The following is a 23,601-nucleotide window of genomic DNA, read 5'->3' as shown; positions in this document are numbered from 1 at the left end:
ACTAAACAGTAGTCCTGCCACACCCAACCAACAAGGTCAAGTTCGACAAAGACTGCTGGGACTTGGACTGATTATCAAAAAAAGTGGAGATAGGAAAGAAACTATAATTTTGGGGCCAGCCCCATGGCTGAGTGGTTAAGTTCGCGCGCTCTGCTTTGGCGGCCCAGGGTTCAGATCCTGGGCAGGGACATGGCACCGCTCGTTAGGCCATGTTGAGGTGGCATTCTACATGCCACAACTAGAAGGACCCACAACTAAAATACACAACTACATACTGGGGGGGACTTGGGGAGAAAAAGCAGAAAAAACAAAAGAAACTATACTCTTTTTCAGGATACTGAGTAGTAAAGAGAAAAAGAGCCAAGACTAAGAGGAATGAAAGAGGAAACAGGGAAGTCTCAAGCACGTTACCAGGCTGAAGGAGAAGCTAATGGTGATGGAGGCTGAAGAGAAAGATCACTGTAGAAGTGAACCTCAGAAGTGGCACATATCCATAGCAACTAGCCAAACCTCTCATATACAGCCACGCACATGTGCACCACGATGGACCACACATACGACAGCGGTCCTACAAGATGAGTATGTACAGCATAGGTGTGTAGTAGACTATACTAAGTTTGTGTAAGAACACTCTATGATGTTCCCACGACAGTGAAATGCCCTAAAGCAGCATCTCTCAGAACATATCCCTGTCGTTAAGCGACACATTACTACACAAAGGGGTTTGGCTAAAGAAGTTCCATGACTAGCCTGGTCACTGAGCTGTTAAGGGCTAGCATTTGAGCACAGGTCGTAATCAGAGCAGGTGCTTTCTACTGCCGGGTAGATAAAAAAAAAAGATTCTAGTATTATGTCAATTCATTTCAAAAGTCTCCTTTGCAAGGAAATCCTTGAGTTCTGCAACTTTGCTAAGGAATATACACCAACTAATGACACTAATAGGGTGTTCAGTTTAACCACATTTTCAGTTACAAATCTGAAGCCAATCCTGATGTTTTCTTGGACTTTGCTGTAACCAAGCCAGTATACCAATATTCTCAGGTCTCCCCACAATAAGACGGTACCCTCCCAATAACTTGTTGTGAGCCTGGATGTGAAATAAACATGCCTACCCAAAGCACAACACTTTCTTCCAGGAAATTCCCCTTGTTCAAACCAAGTGCTGCTGGTCACAATGAGAATGTGACCAAAGCTATATAAATGATAGTTAACAGGAACTATATATCCATGAACGTACATATCCAAGTCATTGTATATTTTCACTGTTCATGGGGTCAAATTTTTTTTAGAGCAGTTTTATCAAACACAATATTCTGATAGAGATACTCTATTATCTATACTTTCCAATATGATACCCACTAGCCACATAGGGCTATTGAACACTTGAGAAGTGGCTACAAAGACTGAGGAACTGAATTTTAAGCAACCGCTTGTGGCTAGTGGCTATTATTGGAGACTGCAGGTGAAATACTGGACAGCACAACTTTAGTCAATAGCAATTTATCAAGTTTCACTAGGACCTTCAACACCTTTTTAAAAAAGGCAACTTCCGCTTAAGAATCTATTCATCTAATCTCTGGGGGTTTGTCTTCTCCTGAGCTATTTGTCGTTTTGCCTCTAGTATTCTGCCCATTTTACTCTCTAATTTGTTACCCCTGCCTACTGGAAATCGATCTGATTACCTTCTACATTTAGGAGGATGTTCAAGATGGTGGCAAAAGAGGAAGAGAGTAGAAAAGAAAATCATACTCATACTTAAAAACTAGATTGTAGTCAAAAGATCACTAAAAACCTCATGCATGTTCTTAGTCTACTAGGATTTTTATTTTTCAACCAGATTCTAGCAGACTTGTTTTCCTGCTAAGGCCTAGCACATAGGAACAATAACTTCATTAAGCTGGTATTTTACATTCAGTTCAAACATCTGATCTATTAAGTCAATTAACACTTGCACAGATAAGATTCAGGTTCCAATTCCAGTCTAGGGTGGGAACATAAGACCCAGCCTTTCTCACCAACTCCTAGGTGAGGTCAGTGCCCTGTGCTGTCGGTCCACGGATTTGGATTTGGGATTAGCAAGGCTTTAAACAAGAGATATCTCCTTATTCTTCTTCATTAAATAAAGACCCATTATGTACTCTATCATAATAAAATGACAAAACAATAAAAACAAGAACTTTATTAACAAATATATACAACACAGTTCAATTACTGTGTTTGTCTTATAAATTTCACCTCTATAAACCAATCGACATTATACAGAACATTTATAAGTATATATATATATATATATATAAGGCTCCCACCTGTACATAACCTCTGATCCATTTGTGCTATCTCATATCTGCAAGAGAAATGCTGACATTTAAATATTAAGTATTCACATCTTTTTCTGTCACTGTGACTTTGCCAATTACCACTAAATGGCTCACGGATGGAATAATGCTAAAAACACAAACTTGCGATAAAGTGCATTTCAGACCACCTTAGCTTTTCTTTAGCTTTCTTTTTTAGACAGGTATCCACAGTCCATATGGACTTTTTTTCAGATTTATTTTTGGGGATCCTGAGAGGGTCTCTTCAGCAGTAGCTTTAGCTGATTTCTGAAGCATTGGCTTTGCCACAAAATCCTGTAAGAAACAAATTCTTAAGTCAGCTTCCTAAACACAAATATTTGTACATACTTCAAATATTTGGTTTTTACAAAATACATTAAATAATTCCATTTAAGATTGAAACCTAAGAGACACCAACCAAATGCAAAGTATAGACCACATTTCTAACTTGATTCAAACTGTAAAGTTGAGAAATCAGACATATGCAGGGTATACTATAATAGTGAGGTATACAAGAAAGTTTTGAGATTTCATTTTTTAAGCCCTTAGCTAATTTTAAAAGATTCTGATTACAGAGTATCCTGAAATTCACTTTTCAAATATTTCAACAGGTATAAAGGGAATATTTAAAAGAAGAGAAAATATTGAAACTGAGAATGTGGATATTAGATACAGAAAGCGCCCAGTGTATTGGTCACTTGTAAAAGCAGCACAAAAAAATATAAGAAAAAAAAAAAGATTAAGTCTATTTATCAAGTGTCTTAGTAACCACAATTATCACCACAAAGATAAGAACAATGAGCCTTCCAACAAAAATAAAAGCCCCCATAACAGAACCATGTTCTAGGTCCAATTTTCAGCGGTTAATGCTTACATATACTTACATTAGAGCTAAAAGCTATGCTTTTTTGCTGGGAAGACTTTTCATTGGGATTTTTGGTTCCATCTTCTGTTAGCTTTTCCGGCAGCTAGACAAGTAAGAAAAAGTATATTTTTAAAAAACCATACCCTTGGCTTACAGTATTGTATAAAAACCAGCCCAACCATATATAAATTTAGTTGTAAAGACACAAATCAAGTTGGATCTAACCATATAGTTAACAGCCTAAACAACACAGCACTCTGTCGAGTTTTCCCCCAAACAAAATTGACTCAATATTAGGCTTAATTAAGACACTCTTCCCCATAAAGCAGTACCATATTCCCCTGACACAGATTCAAGTAACTTTGAAAGTCAAGTTACACCAGAAAATACCTAGTTTCAAAGAACTAAGGCATTTGCCAGCTGCGTACCTAATTGTATAAATGAAAAAGCAACTCAATTAAGATCTTACTTGTCTACTAATACTTAAAGAGAACCAACATCTGGGTCTGAATGATAGGTGCACCTAGATAACACATCTTTCATGTGTTAACTGACTCCATCAATTCCTAACTACCTTAAACCATAATGCTATGGATGCTATTGGATTTCACATAATTAACTTAAAAGCACAGTGCAATTTGCCAATGCACATGCTGCAAATTTCTGGAGAATCATAGTAAACTTATCTGCAAGTGAAGCAGGTCTCTTCTTCTGTAATCTCTCAAAACATCTGGAATATATTACATATATTATGAAAGGGACATCTCTATCATCGATGCCCCACCATTACAAAGTGTACTTTCATTTAGTTTCAGAAGCTGTCTTCAGTATCTTATCCAAGTAGTACGTGTCCCAAATTCTAGCATGCACATGGATCTACCAACAAAAAACTAAGTTTTCAGTGTATGAACATAACCTTCAAATTAGTTAAACCTCTGATGCTTTTGCCCATGTACCAATTACCAACAGATTTTCTTCATCAATGTCTGGAGACCACATTCATGATTTCTATAAGACAGAAATAAAGCAGATAAACTACACTGTATGTTGAGTACAGAATTTGTGGGAACATAATACTACAAATGAAAACTACAGATAAATACTAAGACTAGTTAAAAAAATTTCATAACTACATAGAAATCACCAAAGTACCAGCTACAACTAGGAATGTAATTAGTACTGTGTCAACTGAAAATTCATTAATCTCCCATTTCCATGGGGGAGATCCTGTCTAGCACCGTCAGTCCTGTTATTTTGATTTTGTTGTTGATTTTAACAAACTATATTTAGCTAGCCTTTCCAAGTAGTCGTCTAAGGTAAATCAAATAAAAATGGCTAATCAGATCTTTCTGGCAGAAGCTTCCCGAAGATTCTGTTTGGATAACCGTAGAATACTTACCTGAAACTGTGCGGCACGGTTGGGTACAGCTGTTCCACGGTCAGTCTCCTTAGACACAAGCACCGCTCTGAGACTAGCCGGCAATTCAAGCTTGGCTGTTCCTAAAGCTTTTGCTGCATTGGCTTTTGCTATTTCTAAGAGCTCCATTCGATCTACAAAAGAAACCAGACATTCATTAATCCTGCAGTTATCTCCCCAAGAGGACTCAGAAGCACAAAATAACGGTCTTATTTAAAACAGTAACAGAAAGATGTTTAAGTGCTTTTGTTTTCATACGTAAAATATATATATTCACGGAAACAAAGTTCTCTACCTCATCTTTTTGTTGAGAAAAATAAAAATCCCTAAATAATCTCAACTAGCTTTCAGTTTTCCTTACCGAAGGCTGTATTACATACTGTTTTTGCTTTCTCTTCAAATATGTGTCCTAAACATCAAGCTCTTCTGAAACGTTTTGTATATGGTACCACTGCCACAACTAACGAACCAAAACCGATACCTCACTGAGTCCTCTTTCAGACTTCCTTAAGCCGAACATCCTTTTCTCTGTTCCACGATCCTACCCCGGATGCCACAAGTCATTTGTTTCAAATACCCGAACAAAACCCAATTCTGCTCAGTAATACAGTATTACTAAATTTAAAAAGACCGTCTGACACACTTCTTCGCCTTCAACAGTGAACTGAGCCGAAGCTTGGGGCGGGGAAACTAAGTCACTAACGTTTCGAAGGCTCCACTAAGAAAAACGATTCCTCCACCCCAAGCCCCTCAGCACCCACAGGGGACGTCTAACCCCCGGGGAAAGAACGCGCATCGCAAAACCGGGCGCCAGCTGCAGCGCGGCTTTAACTATTCGCCCGCTAACGTCCTCTCTCCTCCCCACAGAACCGACATCGCAGGCACCAATGAAACGGCAGCACGGACGCCACACGGCCGCGGGGCGCGCGGGGCCTCACCTCGCTCGCTCAGACGGAAGGGCGTCGGGCTCCGCGACCGCGTCCGGGACCGGCCCCGCCGCGCTCGGCGCCGCGCCGGGGACCCCGCGCGCCCGCAGCCGGAGCGCCACCAGACACGCGGGCGGGACCCACTGCGGGCCCGGCCCCGCGCGGGAGCCCGGAGGCGGGACGGAGACCGGCTGCACGAGTAGGAGCGGGAGGAGCGCCGGTACTTCCTCTGCGGGCGCCGCCGGGACCGGGACCTCGAGCGGGACCTGCTGCGGGCCCGCCCGCGCGCGCGAGCCCGGAGGCGGCGGCGGGACGGCGACCGGCTGCGCGAGTAGGAGCGGGAGGAGCGCCGGTACTTCCTCTGCGGGCGCCGCCGGGACCGGGACCTCGAGCGGCGGCTCCTCCGTGCCGGGCTCCGGCTCCCGGACGCCGAGCGACTCAAGACGCGGGACCCGGCCCGCGAGCTCCCGGAGGAGCTGCGGCTCGCGGACGTCGAGGACCGCCGGCTGGAGCGGCCCGAGCACGCGGCGGGCGGGGAGCCCTCGTCCCGCGGCGAGCCCGGCCACAGGGCGGTCACGTAGCGGGACATGTCGGTCGGAGCGGGCCGAAGCTCCCCTTCCTCGGAGGGACCTTCCCGAGAGCTCAGTTCCTGAAAGCGAGCGGAGGAGGAAGCCCAGGGAAGGCCCGGCACTCAGGCGGCGGCGGGCCCCGTCTGCACCGCCCGCGCGCCAAAATCAGCACAGGCCGCCGCCGCCGCCGCCGCCTCACTCAAGACGGAGAAAGACCCGACGGATGGCTTCCCCCGCAGCCGAGGACGAGGACCGGCTTCCACAGCTGCTCGACAACAACAGTAGAAACGACTCCCACGTCCCACGTCTGGACGCAGACTGAGCGAGCCCTGGGCAGACGCGCCAAAAGAACCAGAAGCTGGCGCCCGGCGCATGCGCAGAGACATTGACGCGGTGGGCGTGGCTCCCCTCTCGCTCAATCACCGCCCTTCCTCCTCCGCGCCCCGCCTCACGCTAAGCCATCCAGGATGCGCATGCGCGACAGAGCCCCCGGGGGGGGCGGGGCGCGCGGAGGGGAGGAGCTGTTCCATCCGGGTATCCGGCAGCCCGAGGCTGTTTTGTTTTCCTGGCTGAAAACAGTGGGGTTGGGGGACCCTGTTGTTGCCGGTAGAATGTGGGCCTCCATCCTCCCGGAAGCCGCGGACTCGGGCTATGCCTCCGTGGACCCTTCCTGGCCACTTTCTCCTGACCCGTGTCCGCCAGGCTGCCGGACCGCGCCCCTCCCCGGGACGTCACGGGATCTCTGTAAACGCATTGTTGACTTAGAAAAGGTTTGTCACTCCCTTGTTCTTGCTAGTAAAGGTAAGAGAGGAGACACCCACGGCTGACCTTTAATTTAACCTAGGGGGTCAGAATGACGTCTGAGATGTCTCTTCCGAGGACGATGTGCTTGGCGTTGGGGATCAACAACGGTGACTGTTTTATTTCCAAGGGTTTATGAATAGGATACATTCCAAACAAACCTATTATTTTTAATAAAGTATGACAGTTAGCTTGAAATAACTTTTCACTGAATGAACTAACCACATCTCTAAGGAGAGTTAGTCATTATGTGAGCTTCTTTGCAAGTCGAGTGGCATTTTTACAAAAGCCATTTCTTTGGAGGGAGTATGTACAAACTCACTTTTCTCTTATTTCACCCCACATCCCCAAACATGCACAGAAGTGGAGGCAATAAAAACTTTATCATGGAATCTGCACCCACCCATGTGATCTGCCTGCTAGGCACTTTCCACGGTGTCATCCACGTCTCTGAGGAAGCATCATGATAGAAATAGTTAAGTGAAGAAATGTTTCTTTTCTAAGCGCTTTCACAAGTCAACCGAGAAGACACAGTGCCCATCTACCAGAAACTTTTGCTGAAAGTTATGAAGCTGTGTGAATGGACAGAAAAATATAATGAATTTCAGATTTGACAAGTGTAAAAATGATGTGTTAGGCGAAATAATGTGAAACTATGCATATAAGATGATGGGGTCTTGGGGCTGGCCCAGTGGCGCAGCGGTTAAGTACACACCTTCTGCTTTGGCAGCCCGGGGTGCGCCGGTTTGGATCCCGGGTGGGGACATGGCACCACTTTGCAAAAGCCATGCTGTGGTAGGCGTCCGACATAGAAAGTAGAGGAAGATGGGCATGGATGTTAGCTCAGGGTCAGTCTTCCTCAGCAAAAAGAGGAGGATTGGCAGCAGTTAGCTCAGGGCTAATCTTCCTCAAAAAAAAAAAAAAAAAAAGATGATGTAGTCTTGATCTCTTCGTTATGAATAAGCAAAAGGCAGTAGGAGTCTCTGTAGATAGTTCATAATATCAGTTAAATGTGTGCCTAACAAAAGGTGACTTGCAAAATCTTGGATGTTAACACTAAGAATATTGGAAACATAATGGGGAATGTTATTTGGCCCTTGTGCAGAATACTGGTGTATTTGTCTCTAGAATACATGCAGTCTACCTGAGTTAAAGTGTGCAAGGAATCTTAGTGTTCCTTTATTTTTCTAAACAATACAATCTTCTCTGAGCATCTATCCACTCACCTGATTCAAAATCCAATTTCAGTTATCATTAACCCATCATGTACAGAATTTGTAGGCTAATTTAGGCAGAAATGACGCCTTTACAATAGCATCTCTTCCCATCCAAGAATGTGACACTTTTCTCCATTTATTTATTTATGTATTTATTTATTTTTGGTGAGGAAGATTGGCCCTGAGCTAACATCCATTACCAATCTTCCTCTTTTTGTTTGAGGAAGACTGTCCCTGAGCTAACCACTGTGGCAGTCTTCCTCTATTTCGTATATGGGATGCTGCCACAGCATGGCTTGATAACCAGTGTGTAGGTCCATGCCAGGAATCTGAACCTGTGAACCCAGGGCCCTCAAAGTGGAGCATGCAAACTTAACCCCTACACAACTGCAACCCCGGGCCAGCCCCTATTTACATTTTTTTTTTTTACGTCCTTCACTGTGGTAGGCAGATTAATGCCACCCTCCCAACCCCCGCAAAGATGTCCATGTCCTAATTCCCAGAACCTGTGAATATGTTACTTTACAAGACAAAAGGAATTTTGCAGATGTGATTAGAATGAAGGCCCTTGAGATGAGATTATCCTGAATAATACAGGGCAGGCCTAATCTAATCACAAGAGAGACTGAAAGCGTGCGAAGGATACCATGCACAGTTGCTGCTTCTGAAAAGTTGGGGGCTATCTGCAAGGACCCAGGAGAGGCCTCTGGGAACTACGGATGACTCTCAGCTGACAGTCACCAAGGGAAACAAAGATCTCAGTCCTACAACCTCAGAGAACTGAATTCTGCCAACACCTGAGTGAGCAAGGTGTTGGCAATTCTCCCCTAGGCCTCCAGAAGGAACACAGCCCTCCTAACACCTTGACTTTAGCCCCGTGAGACTTCTCAGCTACACAACTGTACGAGAAGAAATCTGGGTGGATTTAAGCCACGAAATTCGTGGTTATTTGTTACTGAAGCAATAGAAAACTAAGACATTCACTAAAATTTTATAGCTCTTTTCATACACATCTTGCACTCGTCTTGCTGGGTATATTCTGAAATATTTTAATGGTATTTGTGGATTGTGAATAGGATCCTTGTTATATGTTCACTTTGTTTTATGTGTTTCACCAGATGTACAAAACCTAGCTGAGTACGTAAATAACACCTAGCTGAGTTTTTACACCCACTATGAAAGATTTTTTTCCTCTGATAGGCAAGTTCAACTCATTTACATTTACTGGAGTAACTGCAATGTTGACCTTATCTCTTCCACTGGTGTCTGTTGATGCGGGGTCGGTGAGCTAAGGAGTCGAAAGAAAGATTTCTTGGACTCTCAAGATCTAGCAGTAGTGCTCTTTTATTTAGAGAATAGTATGGAATAGAATGGGGACAGGGCCCATGGGCAGTCAGAGCTTCTGCTGCCCCAAGTTGAGGGTTAGAGCTAAATTTAAGGCATAGGTATGTGATTCATCTCTTTACAAGACAAAGGAAAGAACATAAAACAAGTTAAAATGCTATCAGTGCAGGTGAGGTCTGGTCATTGGGTGATCCCATGACTTTTAGACAAGAATCAAATCGGATTAAGTAAAGGTTAGAAAGGTTAGAAGCCACCACCCTAAATCAGTTACATGAGATTACCAGACAGCAACTTAAGTTCTTGCCTTCCCCATTAAGAGTTTCGAGGGACAAGGTCATCTCTCCTCTTCTTCCTGGTACAGAGAGGGAGGCACCTTTTACAGATAGAGATTTACCTTACAAATGTAAATGTGTCCCAACAAGGGCAAGTTCCATTCCCCAGAGCCTCCTTCCCTGTCCCAGTTTATCGAAAGCAATCAGCCCCAAACAGTCCCGATGCCAAAGAGACACATCCTGGGGTGGCCAATTTCAGGTCCCTACAAGGTCATCCCCCCTTCCTTCACAAACGCAAATGTCTCTCAAAAGGGCAAGCAAAATTCCAGTCCTCGGAGCCTGCTTCTCATCTGCAGTTTTAAAAGTAACCAGCCTAAAAATCCTCATCCTAAACTGTTTTAAAATTAAGCAGCCTAAAAATCCTCATCACCTGTTATTTCTTTTACTTTGCTTTTTCCCATTTTATTTTGCCAGCCTGGTCAAGGATCTCTTTTTCCCTCCTTCTCACTCTTCATTTAGAGGTTCTGCCATGCTTCATCATGCCGTTAGTGGTTCAATGGTTATCTTTTTATCTCTACCAAACATTTAAACCTGTTCCTCCTCCCTCCTCTCTCCTTCCACAATACTTATGGAATGTTTACTGTAGTAGATACTGTTGGGTAAGTTAAGAAAAATTTAATTGTCCTTTCCCTTACCAAAATTAAATTTTTTCATTAATTTTAATGAAGCTAATTTTGTAACAAGTGAGCAAATCCAAAGGTATATAAAGTACAAGCTAATAATCCACTCCCTAGAGGTAGGGAATCTTCTAAAAGAGGGCCCCATTTTTCTTTCTCATGATTTAGAGGTAACCAATGTTAACATTTTAGCAAGTACCCTTCCATCTTTCTCCAAACTCTTTCAAATATACAAGCATATGGAACTTCTGATGAATATGAACTCATTCTAAACAAACTGATTTAAAACTTGCTTTTATTTTTAATTTTTTTTTAAAGATTTTAGTTTTTTCCTTTTTCTCCCCAAAGCCCCCCGGTACAAAGTTGTATATTCTTCGTTGTGGGTCCTTCTAGTTGTGGCATGTGGGACGCTGCCTCAGCGTGGTTTGATGAGTGGTGCCATGTCCGCGCCCAGGATTCAAACCAACAAAACACTGGGCCGCCTGCAGCAGAGCACGCAAACTTAACCACTCGGCCACGGGGCCAGCCCCAAAACTTGCTTTTGTAATCAAGATCCTTTAAGATAATTCATAACAATGTAAATTATTTCTACTTCTCAGCTGTATAATATTCCACAGTCTAGAAGTGCCAGTATTTTATCCCTATTGCTCATTCGTGCACCATTCACATGGTATCCAGGTTTTCCGCCACTAAAACCTATGCCTTGGAAGCAGTGTTGGATTCTGCAAATGTCAGAGCCGTTGCAGAGCTCCTCTGCAGGCTCCTAACCCCGGCTGCGGGGTCAACAGAGCCATGTCCGACCTGGAGCAGCACTCCAGGTTACCTCCTGGTTACCTCCACCGTAGCATCACGGAGGTGATGGCTCAGGGGTGAGCTCAGCGCTCAGACTGAGGAGATTAGAGGTGCTTCCAGCCATGGGGCTCATCTAGAGCGAGAGCCACCAAGAGGAAAAGGAGCGCTTAGTGCTTCTGACACACAAGACACATTCATTGATCTTAGATGAGAGATGAGTAAAGATCAGACACCTGTGTTGTGAGTGCTGCTGTAGAATCATTAGCTACAATCACCAGGGCAGCATTCAAGGCAGTTAACACAAAGACCAGTAAATGCCCGTCTGATGTGACACTCCTGTCTCAAGAACTCCTGCCATTGGTGCAGTCATTACCCAACATGGGCTCACCCGTCCGCTGCCTGTGATTACTGAGCCTCATTATAACCAGGCTTTTACGCCTGCTGCTCCTCCCGATGAACACTTCTCGGGTCAGAAGCTCTGGGAGGGAAATGTCAGGCTTGCAGTGTTGTTCAGGAGGCACCCCTCAATAAATCAGGCTTACCACACCTGTTTCCTGCCATGAAGACTTAGCACATGAGGATGTTATCTGCAACATCACCATGGAAGCTGATAACTCTGTCCCATTGCAGCCACTATAGAGAGAGGTGAGGTGTTAGGAATTCTGTACCATGTCATTTAGCTTTTGAGGTATCTACTCAGAAGCCAGGAAAGGCAAGCGAACAGCACACAGATCCAGATGTGTACCTGCCAGTATCATTCCCAATAACCCACAAAGGTGTAATTACTGGTGGTGTCATTACAATATGAGGACTGATCAGTGCCTCTACCTAAGAATGTGACATTTGTGAATATGCCTAATGGCCATCTATATTCTATATTGTTCACGTGAGGATTTCTCTCCTCTGCACAGCAGGATAACTCTTCAGGGCACACCTGTACTCACTAGGGTGATGCTACTCGGTCTACACTATTGATTCTGTAAGAGACTTCCTTTTCAAAGGTTATAGGTCATACAGGCCACGCTGTGTCCTGCTCCAAGTCCTTTCACAGCCTTTACTTGACCATATTCGATTTTTGCAGCCTTGGCTCAACAACCAACCAATCACAGGTGCTGTCTCAAGAGACTTGGCACTTGTCTGGCCCCTGTGTAAAGATGACCTGTTCTATCCTCAGCCTGACAACAGGTGACCTTTACTTCAAGGTACAATGCAGTGAAGCTGTGATGCTTTACCAATGGAACAGGACCTCATACAGCAACGTGCCTCCCATAGGCAAAGGACGATACATAGCAACCAGTCTGGCCAATGAGACAGGTGAGCTCAGAGTAGCCAGCTGTGGCTGTTGCCTCCATGTTCGACGACCATTTCATCAAACAGTTAATGGATAAGTTTTTACTGAGAGACTTCCATTGGGATCTTATAGCAAGCTCTCATGTGCTGGATCCTTTATATGATGCAGTTGGAACGAAATGTGATTTCTCTGGAATTCTCCATGCATCTCATGAGTCCCCCCATTTGAATAGTACTTTAGAGCACATTGGATGACCTTAGATTGCTTTCCTCAATCCATAGGCTGGCTTGGAGATTTGACCTCTTGGGCAGCCTGGCTCGGTGGAATGTTATACCTCATAACGCTCACAACATGCTAGGAGCCAAAGTGACATGCTGCTTTAAGTACTAGTACTTTTATTGTTATATGATAAAGTCTGAAAAGTGCAACTGCTGGGTTAAAGGATCTGTGTGATTTAATATATTGCCATACTGCTTTCCAAAAAGGTGGTAGCAACAATGAGAGAAAGCCTTTCTGATTCCCCCAAATCAGTTCATTTCCCCCGTTATAGGTCATCCTCTTTTCCTGTACCTCATATTTTTAGTATTTATCACAATTGTAATAATTGAAGTTTTTTGTTTTTTTTTTAAAGATTGGCACCTGAGCTAACAACTGCTGCCAATCTTTTTGGTTTCTGCTTTTTCTCCCCAAATCCCCCCAGTACATAGTTGTATATTTTTTTTGTTGTGGGTCCTTCTAGTTGTGGCATGTGGGATGCCACCTCAACGTGGCCTGACAAGCAGTGCCATGTCTGCCCCCAGGATCCGAACCAGCGAAAACCCTGGGCCGCCTAAGCAAAGCATATGAACTTAACCACTCGGCCACAGGGCCGGCCCCTTCTGTTTCTATAGTATACCAAAATCATGGACTACCCCAAAAGCATACTTGCTATTGGTATACTTATTTACAGTTTTACCTTTGACTAATTCATAGGCTCCAGGGCAAATGATTCTGCAGGTTGGGCTGAATTAAATTGGAGAAGAACTCCTTTTTCTAATAATTCATGGTGGGTAGTAACAACATATCGAGCCTGATATTTTCCTGCAGAATTGTTGGCATAAGAGCTATCGACACAGAGTATTAATTCTGGATTGGCCAATAAGGTTTCCTGTAAATCTAATTTGGATTCAAATTTTGAGAAACCAGTTCAACACAGTTATGAGTCTTTCCTTTGTTGGGTAAAGATAGGAAGGTAGCAGAGTTTAAAGAGTCACAGCAAAGAATGTACAGGTTTGAAGGAGGCAGAAGCAGGATCTCACAAGATGTTGGTCTACTGACTGAGAAACGCCGTGAACTCTCAGTATTAAGTGAACTTTCTACATCATGAGGAACCTGCAGGTATAAATCATTTCCCTGAAAGGGTTCTGAGGAGGATTCTACAATTTTAGTGACTGGGCTACTGCTTTTAAACAATTTGGATATGCCCTGGCTACTGGGTCCAGCTGCAGGCTGTAATAGGCTATAGATCTATTTTTTCCCTCTGTGGGTTTTTTTTTTTTTTTGAGGAAGATTAGCCCTGAGCTAACTACTGCCTAATCCTCCTCTTTTTGCTGAGGAAGACTGGCCCTGAGCTAACATCCATGCCCATCTTCCTCTACTTTATATGTGGGATGCCTACCACAGCATGGCTTTTTGCCAAGTGGTACCATCTCCGCACCAGGGATCCAAACCTACAAACCCCAGGCCGCAGAAGCGGAACATGTGAACTTAACCACTGCGCCACCAGGCCGGCCCCTCCCTCTGTGTTTTTGAGGACTCCTTAAGCCCAATTGTTCTGTTCATGGATGAACAACATGAGAGGTTTAGTGTAGTTGAGGAGCTCTAATGAAGAGGATTTCGTAAAGCCCATTTGAGTTCAGTAAAGGTTTCCTGGTGTTTTATTTCCCAAGGAAGAGGCTCCTGAGAGCTATTTTTAGTTAGCTCATAGAGTAGGGGAGCCAGTGAAGGAAAACATGAGACCAAGACCAACAATATCCTGCAGGTCCGGGGAATCCTCACAGGTCTAGGATAACTTTGAATGGTATTTATTCTTTCTGAAGACAGAAAGATTCCTTTTGCAGATAAGTCATGATCTAGATAATGAACCATCTCTCGTTAGAACTGATACTTATCTTGAGAGGCCTCATGGCCTTTATAAGCCAGTTGTTGTAAAAGATATGTTGAATGGATTCCTGAGTTCTCTTTAGAGCAGGAACAAAGAAGCAAATCATCTACATATCGAATCAAGGTAGAATTTCTGAGGAATTGCAGCAGTGTTTAAATCCTGATGTCCAGCTTGTGAAAAGTACAAGGGACCCTCAGGAAAATCCCTGATGCATTACAGTCCAATTATACTGTTGATTTTTCCAAGTAAAAGCAAATAAATATTGACTGACTTTGTCTGCTGGGATGCTAAAGAATGCAGAGCATAAGCCCACAACCGTAAATCATTTGGTTCCTGCTGGTATATTTGCCAACAAAGTATTTAGGTTTGGTACCGCTGGAAGCTTCACTATCAGTCTTACTTACGGCTCTAAGGTCTAGTACAACTCTCCGTCCCCATCTATGGGGCTTCTTTAGAGGCAAGATCAGAGTATTGCAAAAACTGGTACAGGGAATAATAAGCCTCTGACATTAAATCTTCTGTGGCAGAGGTGAGCCCTGGTATGGCTTCAGGTTTTAAGGGGTACCGAGGCAACTTGGAAGTGGTTTAGAAGGAGCAATCTGAATTTTAATGGGTTTGGCACTTTTAATTTTTTCCACATCTGTGGAAGAAGAGGCCCTTAGAGTAGCAGGATTTCAGAGAGATCTATGGCATCTATACTTTCATGGAATTTAATAGTCTCCTCAGGACAATCAACACATAATGCTTCAGTCTGACGAGTCTGGAAATTCTAAGGCTATTTCGCCTGAGGAAAATTGTATTTGGCCTCCTAATCTAGAAAGCAGATCTCTACCTAGGAAAATTCACAGGTGAAGTATCACATAAGAGAAAGGTGTGACTTTCAGAGAAAGGGCCAAGGGTAATATTCATGGGTTCCAATAAAGGAACTCTTTGAACTCGACTGGAAACTCCCACTGCTAAGATAGTTTTATTACCCCGCAGAAGTTCTTCATGTATCATAGTGGGTTTAAAGTTAATAGAGTTGCTCCAGTATCTATCAGCATGGTAGAAATTTCTCCAGTTAAGTCTACTTTAATTTCCCTTGCTATTTAAAGGAATTATTGGAAGTAGCCCACTGGGCGATTTCTCAGAGCCCAGTCTTCCTCAGCAAAAAGAGGAGGATTGGCAGTAGTTAGCTCAGGGCTAATCTTCCTCAAAAAAAAAAAAAAACAGACGTTGAAGCTCTGAGAGAGGAGTGACTTCCCGTTCTAGTTTGTTTCTTTAACAAATCATTGAGTTCTGGGTGAAGTCCATTAACAAAATAGGCTCACAAGGCAAAACTAGTCCCAGGGTCTTTGAGACCAGAGTACTGCCTAACTACTACTTCTAAATGAATTCAGAAATCTGCCACTGGTTCATCCTTTTTGTGTTTATAGGATTGGATTACGGCCCAGTCAATGCTCATGGGAAAACCTTTGGGAACTACTTCAAGAAGCAGCCAACTTCCTTTCTCGCTCTTTTTATTCTATCTCTGGAGGCACGTTTGGTGCAGTCCTCAGAATCTTAGGTAGGGACTTTCCAATATATTTCTTGAAGACACTTTGGAGCATCTCCTGGACTATCATGTTAACAGACTGGTAAAAATCAGGTAGTCCGGGATCATAGGTGCCAAGAAGAATTTTATTTATTTCTTTTTTCTTTTTTTTTTTTCTTTTTTCTTTTTTTATTTTTTGAGGCAGATTAGCCCTAGCTAACTACTGCCAGTCCTCCTCTTTTTTCTGAGGAAGGCTGATGCTGAGCTAACATCCGTGCCCATCTTCCTCTACTTTATACATGGGACGCCTACCACAGCATGGCTTTTTGCCAAGCGGTGCCATGTCCACCCCCAGGATCCGAACTGGTGAACCCCGGACTGCTGAGAAGCAGAACATGCGAACTTAACTGCTGCGCCACCGGGCCAGCCCAAGAAGAATTTTAAATTCTTCTATAAATTTAGTTTAGTCCTTTTTAGGGTCTGGAAAATCATTTATAATGGCTCAAAGCTTGGCTCCAGACCAGGGTTTAAGTTCTGCTGAGGCTAGGATCCCTGGTTCATTACAAAGTCTTATCTTAAAGGACATCTGAGATTTAGGGAGTTGGGGGGAAAGGCTAAAAGATCAAAGGGGTTAGTGGGTTGAGAATAATCAGGTAAAGGAGGATAAAGAGCAGAGGGATGAGTTGGAAGTCACTTGAGTCATTCAAGTCAGTCAGAGCTTTAGTCTTAAGTTTTTCATTGGCTCATTGTAATGATTCCTTTACAAAGGCTATTTCAGTCACTTGTCTTTTGGAAGCCTCCATACCAATCAAAGAATGCCTTCCATTGTTTTCAAAGGTTCAGGATCATCTCTTTTCAGAGGTACCCCAAAGGTGGACTATCTTATCTAAGTTAAAGGTTCCCCAAAGTGGCCACTGTAATTCCAAGGTATCATATGTAGAGTGCACCCATTTTTCCAAAAAGGGACAAGATCCTGGTTGTTAAGTTGGGTATACATATAGGAAGCAGGAATTTTTGAGGGAGGTGGGGAAAGAGTTTTAGACCAAGTGGAATGAATCTTTGCCTTTAGAGTCCCTAAAATGACTGTATCTATAGGGAGCCCAGGAAATTTACTGCTGTCTAGGAACCCAGGGAATCATGAGTTTTCTCCCCTTACAGATATAAGTGTCACCAAGAAGCTTGAACAAAAACACAGGTATGCACAACAAAGTGAGAGAGCTCAAAACACAAAGAGAGTGGAGCTGGGATCCAAGAGAGACTTACGTTAGAACCCTGAGGTTGGTGAGAAAGTAGTGAGCACAATGGGCTCAGGAGGTACCAGCACCTGGCTACTCACCGGCCTTGGGGCTTGTCAGGGGTCTTCTTCAGATCCCACTTCTGACAGCAGAAGCTGTCAAAAATAAAATCAGATCAAATTAAAATGTTAAGAGTTTATTGTGCGTATAAAAGAACAGCTTGCAAACTGGGAGACTTCAGACTGGAAATGGCAAAAGCTCTGAGGCATGTCATTACAGGATGGTTTATAAGGGGAGACTGAGGAAGTTAACCTTTACAATGACTCGTTGTTACAAATGTGGGTTTCCAGATGGCAGAGCATTGGTTAAAAGTGATTACCTTACACCATTTTAAGAAGACAATTGAGATTTTGTTTAAGATTATCGGTGGCCTTTACAAGAAATAAACTGAATTAAATTTCACTTACATTGATGAAACAAACTAGACTAAGTTTTGATTACATGGCTTAACTGGCTTTATCTGTTTGGGGGATTTTTAAGCTTAGTCTCCATTTTATTTAACAGACCCAGTTCAGTCTACAAGGCCCTTTCTTATCCCCTGGGCCAAAAGTAATTATTTGGTGGTTCTCTTTAGCCAAGGATAATTGGCACCAGGAGGGGCAGGGGGTGTAATCCCCAAGAGAATCCTCTTAAAGTAGGGACCAAAATTCCATAGTTAAGAAGGATAAAAGGACTGATTGTAGGGAGAGCTAATCTGGGACAAAGTTAAAACAAACCAAAACACACACACACATACCATAATGTAATAGATAATAATTATACACAAGTGTTATTTAACATAAAAATATGAAACACAGGTGTTTACGTGAAACTATATATGCTGTATTATTTATCCTTCAGTTACATAAATGCTATTATTTAAACAAAATAGGACTAATTAACAGTGACAATTAGTAATAATAGGACTAATTAAACAAATAGTGTATGAGAAATATATAACAATATTTTTATGCATTTCTCTCCTCTCTTCTTTTTTTCTTTTTCTTTTTTTTGCTGAGGAAGATTCACCCTGAGCTAACATCTGTGCCAGTCTTCCTCTATTTTGTATGTGGGTTGCTGCCACAACATGGCCATCAACAAGTAGTGTAGGTCTGTGCCCAGGAACCGCACCTTGGCCATTGAAGTGGAGCACACCAAACTTAAACACTAGGCCATGGAGCCAGCCCCTTAATTTACTTTTTTAAACAACTAAATATTTAAATTTTAGAGGTTATATTATTCTGTATTAAGATGCAAAAATATGACTTTTTAAAAGGAGAACATAAATATAATAGGATTAACTAAACAGGCACTGCTATATTTACTAAAAATAGCAATGGCATGCTCCTTCTGTCTCACAATACAGGATATTTTTACTCTTTCTGTTTCCTTGTCCAATAGTACTTCTCTGAACGGCCTGCAGCCTTCAGGACATCCTTCTTTGCTTTTACGTGGTGGTAAAACTGGATACAGTCAAATGGAAAATTCTCTTTGACTTGCAGCTGTGCTCTCACCAAGCCTACGTCACATTGATTCCTGGTGTCAGTCCAATGTGATGACATCAATCTAAATACCCTCTCAACAAAAACATTTGAGCACAGAATACTTAGAATTTTACTTACGAGCAGCAGCAAGTTTTTAGACTTGTAGGAATCTGTTTCCAGCTCTCCAGAAACGTCCATCCATTTTTCATCTCCAGGCTTGTTCGGGTAGACCAGCTGTTTGTCCATCAAGTCTTGTGCATCTATAAATTCATCAGGGAGGTTTCCATGTCTAAAAGGTCCATCATTTCTGAACATTCCGAATCACACCGGATGTCACTGTAAGTTAAACCTCTCTTTCTCAGAGAAAATGGTTTTAAAGCACAGAGGTAATTAGAATTTGTGAAATCAAAACTGGACTCCAAAAAAGGCATAGTTTTAGTAAAGAAATTGAGAAAGTCCTGTTTAATTTGACTGCTCTTTTCTGGTGACATTTTTTTCAGTTCTAAAGCAGTCTTCTTTCCAAAAAATGAGTCATTTTTTTCGCTGTATGAGTTTTTGTCGCAACTTACACATAATGTCAAATAGCTCAGGTGCCGACAGTTTGTCCTTTTCTAGACTCTTTATGGCCTCTTCAAAGATCATCAAGCAGCTCTGGAGAAACAGCATATAAATTTCTGTTGTACTGTAATCCTTTTCTCCATTCTCATCCTCAGTGTATTTTCAAATAAGAGAAGGACATTCTTCTTTTCCCACACTTTGAAAACAGGATTGTATGGTAGACCAACGTTTTAACCTCGTTTCTATGGCTGGCAACAATGACAGTCATCTTGTAGGCGTATGTCTAGGGAGGCCGTCTCCTTCCATTTCTACAAAGTCAAGAATCTCATTAAGTTCTTCTGCATGTTTTGAGGCAATTGAAAAGTAACCAAAAACTTTCATTATGAAAGCCTCAGTGTCACAGGAAAGCGTATCACACCCCTTTTTAGCAGTCTTGGGTACAAGGTGTGCAGGACATTTAGCAGGTGAGATCGTTTCATTTTCTTTGGTAAGAAGTTTATAGGCTGAATGGAATTTGCTGAAATTTACATCTGCGCTATCTGCTGAACATGCCGATGGCCGAGTAAAGTCTAGCTTGTGTTTGGAGTCTAGTTTCTGAGGTTTTGTTAAAATCTTCATGGAAATCAAGACAACGATTTGAAACCCCATTTTCCAAATCAAAGTACCTAAGAGCTGGGGGGAACACTTTTTTATTGCCATGATTCATCACATGGCTTGACATACCGTAGAAAGCGTGACTGCTGCTAAGATCTGACAGAATCAACTCCACACTGTAAGGGGCCAAGACATCTGTAATCAAAATTTCCCCTTTTGCATGAATGACAAACATTAATGTACAACTGAAATTTCACAAGATTGTAACCTATCATTAACTCAATAAAAAAAAAAATGTCCCTTTTTGTTCGCCCATAGGACATTTTAGTTGCAACCACTGAATCAGGAAACATAACTTCACTGGGTCTCACAGAGCAGTCGAGTGAGCGATATGCTAGCGCGTGTTCATTTGTGTGGTATGCCAAGCTGATTTAGTGGCTGATATTTTCAATTGAGCATTGGTGTCTTTTGAGGCAACAAAGACACTTTGAATTGATTCCAAAGTACTTGCTTGTCTCATCCCAGACTTGTGGAATTCAGTCTCCATATGTGCTTGCATATCCCCTTCTCCACCATGCCCAACCCCGAATTCTTTTCTACATATTGTGCAGTACGCTCCGTTTGGATTATTTACCTCCGTAGTCCAGCCGCATGTGTCCTTCCATCTGGCATTAAAATAACATAGCCATTTAGTCTTCTTTTCCAATATTGTCTGGGTCATGCTGGCATTGGTTTTGTACTCTCATTTTCATTATCTGAACTCTTAGAAAAAATGGTCACAATATTCACAGAGTTAAAAATTAAACTAGCACTGTCTCCATGCAAAGCACAACAGTTAACTAGACCGTTGACACTCACGGTTAGAACTGAACTCGCTCTGAGAGAATGCTACAATGGATACATTATTGTGAACCATAAATCATGGCTGCCAGTATCAGTGGTCAACTGAAGGCATACAATCGCCGTACTCATCGGTCACTAAAAACAGTGTTGTCTTCAGCCTCTTTTTGGGGGGCCATAATATGGGTTTTGTATCTTCCCCCCCACCCCCAATCTTTGGCACTCATTGCTGAAAACCAGGATTTTTTTCACCCAGGTGGGGCTTCTTGGAATGTGGGACTTTCAGGGACAGTCCCAATCTGGCATAGCTGGTCACCAAAAATAAAGTTCTTTACTCTCACATTTTCATGAGTGAGAGCCTAGCTAGTGTTTTCAGATCTGCTATTTTGACTTTAGCAATTATATTTCTAGACATTCTGAGAAGTTTAGTCTAAGACAAATCAAATAAAAATGGTTAACCAGATCTTTCTGGCAGTAATTTTTCTAACGGTTTTCTTCGGATAAATCTGGCATACCTCAAACTTTGCAATATTTGGTACAGCTGTTCCACAGTTTCTTTCTTTAACTACAGGAACCATTCTGAGACCAACTGGCAAGTCAAGGTTGGCTGTTCCTAAGGATGTGGCTGTGCTGGCTTTTGCTATTTCTAATAGCTCCATTTTATCTACAAAGGACAAAGACAAACACTCATTAATTCTACAGCCTATCCCAAAAAGGCTAAGCATGACAAATTAAGTATGCAATTTATTATAAAAGCAATATAAAGATGCTCACTTATGTTTATAAAATATTTGAGAATCATGTTAATGCCAGTAAATGTAAAAAAAGGGTGAAGGCAGAAGTTGCCAAGAGAAAGAAAGTTAATACTGTTCCTCCCACAGTCACAAAGCTGAAGGTAAGATCTGTTAAATGCTGCTTAGAGCTGGTAAAATAATGTTGTCCTTAATAAGTACTAAAAAGTTTCCATTAAGAACTGCCTACACTAGATTCCTCCACCCTGAGCCATTTAACAGTCACAATTAATCTTTAATCCTGAGGTGTAAGTATCATGTCCATTTAAAAATAGGCTATGGGGGGCTGGCCCAGAGGCGCAGCAGTTAAGTGCACCCGTTCCCGATTCAGTGGCCCGGGGTTCACTGGTTCAGATCCCGGGTGCGGACATGGCACCGCTTGACAAGCCATGCTGTGGTAGGTGTCCCACACAGAAAGTAGAGGAAGATGGGCACGGATGTTAGCTCAGGGCCAGTCTTCCTCAGCAAAAAAGAGGAGGATTGGCAGCAGATGTTAGCTCAGGGCTAATCATCCTCAAAAAATAAAAATAAAAAAATAAAAATAGGCTATGGATTGCATGGTATAGTTGGTCTACCAATCTGCTAATGCCCCCCTCCCAAAACCCAAAGTTTCACAGCATCAAAGGAAATCAAAGAAATTAAATGACACCACAGCCTTGGTTCCCTAGCTTATTCATATACTGTCGGCCTACACGTAAAAAAGGTGAACCTGTGCACCTCTCTTAACGACAAATGACCCATCCACCTTTTCCACTTAAGCGAAATGAGCTTCTGCTCAGCGACCTCTTCCTGGATCTCTTCCTCCAACTGCTGTGTTCTTTCGGGTACACCATAGGGTCAGAGCCGTAGTACTGTCCCCTGGCGAGATCGCGTAGACGGCACCTGCTGCAGGGACTCGACCGGCTCCGCGAGTAAGACCGCGAGTGGCGCCTGGACTTTCTCAGGTGGCGCCTTCAGGAATGAGACCTTGACCTGCTCCTTCTCCCGGGCCGGCCCGATTCCTGGATGACGACTAACTCGAGACGCTGGAAAGGGACCGAGAGCTTCTGGAAGAAGGGGCGAACCTGGCCACAAGTCGTTACCGTAGCTAAGACGTTGTTTCCGGCTTTTGAAAAGGCTCGCTCCCCAGAAACCTAGATTATCTCCTAAACAGCGCTTCTAACCCCGACGATTTTCCCCGGGGCGGGGGGGGATATTTGGCAGTCTGGAGATATCTCTCCTTGTCACAACTGGGAGAATGACACTGGCATGAGTGGGTAGAAGCCGGGGATGCAGATAAAGATCCTACAGTGCACAGGACAGCCCCGTATAAACAGAATTATCGGGCCCAAAATGTCAGTAGTGCCTAGGTTGAGAAACTGTGCCTTAAAGCAAAGAGAGAAAAAGGCCAAGTCCAGAGGTGGGTCACCGCGTCGGGACCGGGGCCACACAGGACCCCATGCGCCGCACCAGGACGTCCCGCCTCCCGGGGGTGACCTCGCCCCCAAGGCGGCGGAGCCATGGCGACGGCGGGGCCAGGCGCTGAGAAAACAATCAAGACTTTAAAACCCCAATTAGCGCTGTGGGGGCCCGAACCCGCACCCACTTTTGCACCACGCGGGGCTCGGCACTGTTCCTGCCACCCAGGACTGAGACGACTGCGGGACCGACCCCAGCACTAGAAAACTTACCGCCTCACTCAAGAGAGATGCAAAGGCCCAAGAGGCCTTCCTCTCGAGAGCCTGGGACACAGAGCGACTTCTCACATCTACCCTTGAAAGGTATACTCAAACCACCGCCGCGGACCCCCACCTGCGAACTGAGCGCAGGGGAACGCCCCTGCCGCTGGAGGCCCGAGCATGCGCAGAGACGGCGGCGCGGTGGGCGTGGCTCCCTAGGGCCCTAGCCCCGCCCTGTC

The 23,601-nt window shown here is 43.5% G+C and overlaps 2 protein-coding genes and 1 long non-coding RNA gene across 13 annotated transcripts; 1 reads left to right on the top strand and 2 right to left on the bottom strand.

The window, feature by feature from the left end:
• Nucleotides 1–2,164: 2,164 nt before the first annotated feature.
• LOC138915019 (arginine and serine rich protein 1) lies at nt 2,165–6,595 on the bottom strand. Its single transcript, XM_023635478.2, has 4 exons — nt 5,557–6,595; nt 4,601–4,752; nt 3,221–3,304; nt 2,165–2,630 (listed from the first exon to the last, which is right to left on the bottom strand). Exons 1-4 carry the CDS (start codon nt 6,131–6,133, stop codon nt 2,511–2,513), a joined length of 933 nt encoding a protein of 310 aa, XP_023491246.2. The 5' UTR covers nt 6,134–6,595; the 3' UTR covers nt 2,165–2,510.
• A 147-nt stretch (nt 6,596–6,742) lies between these two features.
• Nucleotides 6,743–10,470, top strand: LOC111772408 (uncharacterized). The gene is made up of 2 exons (XR_002806253.2): nt 6,743–6,883; nt 7,276–10,470. It is a non-coding gene; the product is annotated as an uncharacterized lncRNA (long non-coding RNA).
• Nucleotides 10,471–10,702: 232 nt separating this feature from the next.
• Nucleotides 10,703–23,601, bottom strand: RSRP1 (arginine and serine rich protein 1). Of its 11 annotated transcripts, none has more exons than XR_011436498.1 (7): nt 23,375–23,554; nt 22,450–22,768; nt 21,429–21,577; nt 20,708–20,835; nt 19,060–19,787; nt 17,500–17,553; nt 10,703–10,906 (listed from the first exon to the last, which is right to left on the bottom strand). XR_011436498.1 is itself a non-coding variant. In XM_070260674.1 (5 exons), the coding sequence occupies exons 2-5, from the start codon at nt 22,535–22,537 to the stop codon at nt 19,744–19,746; spliced, it is 312 nt and encodes a 103-aa protein (XP_070116775.1). In that variant the 5' UTR covers nt 22,538–22,768; nt 23,375–23,554; the 3' UTR covers nt 17,579–19,743. The 11 variants fall into 11 exon arrangements, 2 of the variants coding, with proteins under 2 accessions (XP_070116775.1, XP_070116776.1); XR_011436497.1 differs by lacking the exon at nt 10,703–10,906 and adding an exon at nt 11,722–11,849; XR_011436500.1 differs by lacking the exon at nt 22,450–22,768 and having other exon boundaries at nt 23,375–23,601.

This window comes from Equus caballus, chromosome 2 (assembly GCF_041296265.1).
Source record: "Equus caballus isolate H_3958 breed thoroughbred chromosome 2, TB-T2T, whole genome shotgun sequence".
Classification (NCBI taxonomy): Eukaryota; Metazoa; Chordata; class Mammalia; order Perissodactyla; family Equidae; genus Equus; species Equus caballus.
The sequence above is the reverse complement of the archived record's forward strand: the minus strand, read 5'-3'. Positions and strand labels throughout refer to the sequence as shown.

Excerpts from the sequence above, each read along its gene's own strand:
- LOC138915019 (XM_023635478.2), bottom strand. The coding sequence starts at position 6,133 with ATGTCCCGCTACGTGACCGCCCTGTGGCCGGGCTCGCCGCGGGACGAG. Across the intron at positions 3,305-4,600 it reads ACCGTGCCGCACAGTTTCAG|CTGCCGGAAAAGCTAACAGA; the intron begins GTAAGTATTCTA and ends TTACTTGTCTAG. Across the intron at positions 2,631-3,220 it reads GCATAGCTTTTAGCTCTAAT|GATTTTGTGGCAAAGCCAAT; the intron begins GTAAGTATATGT and ends TGTTTCTTACAG.
- RSRP1 (XM_070260674.1), bottom strand. The coding sequence starts at position 22,537 with ATGGTGTACCCGAAAGAACACAGCAGTTGGAGGAAGAGATCCAGGAAG. Across the intron at positions 21,578-22,449 it reads ATTTCGCTTAAGTGGAAAAG|ATAAAATGGAGCTATTAGAA; the intron begins GTGGATGGGTCA and ends TGTCCTTTGTAG. Across the intron at positions 19,788-20,707 it reads CATGCGGCTGGACTACGGAG|AAATGGAAGGAGACGGCCTC; the intron begins GTAAATAATCCA and ends TTGACTTTGTAG.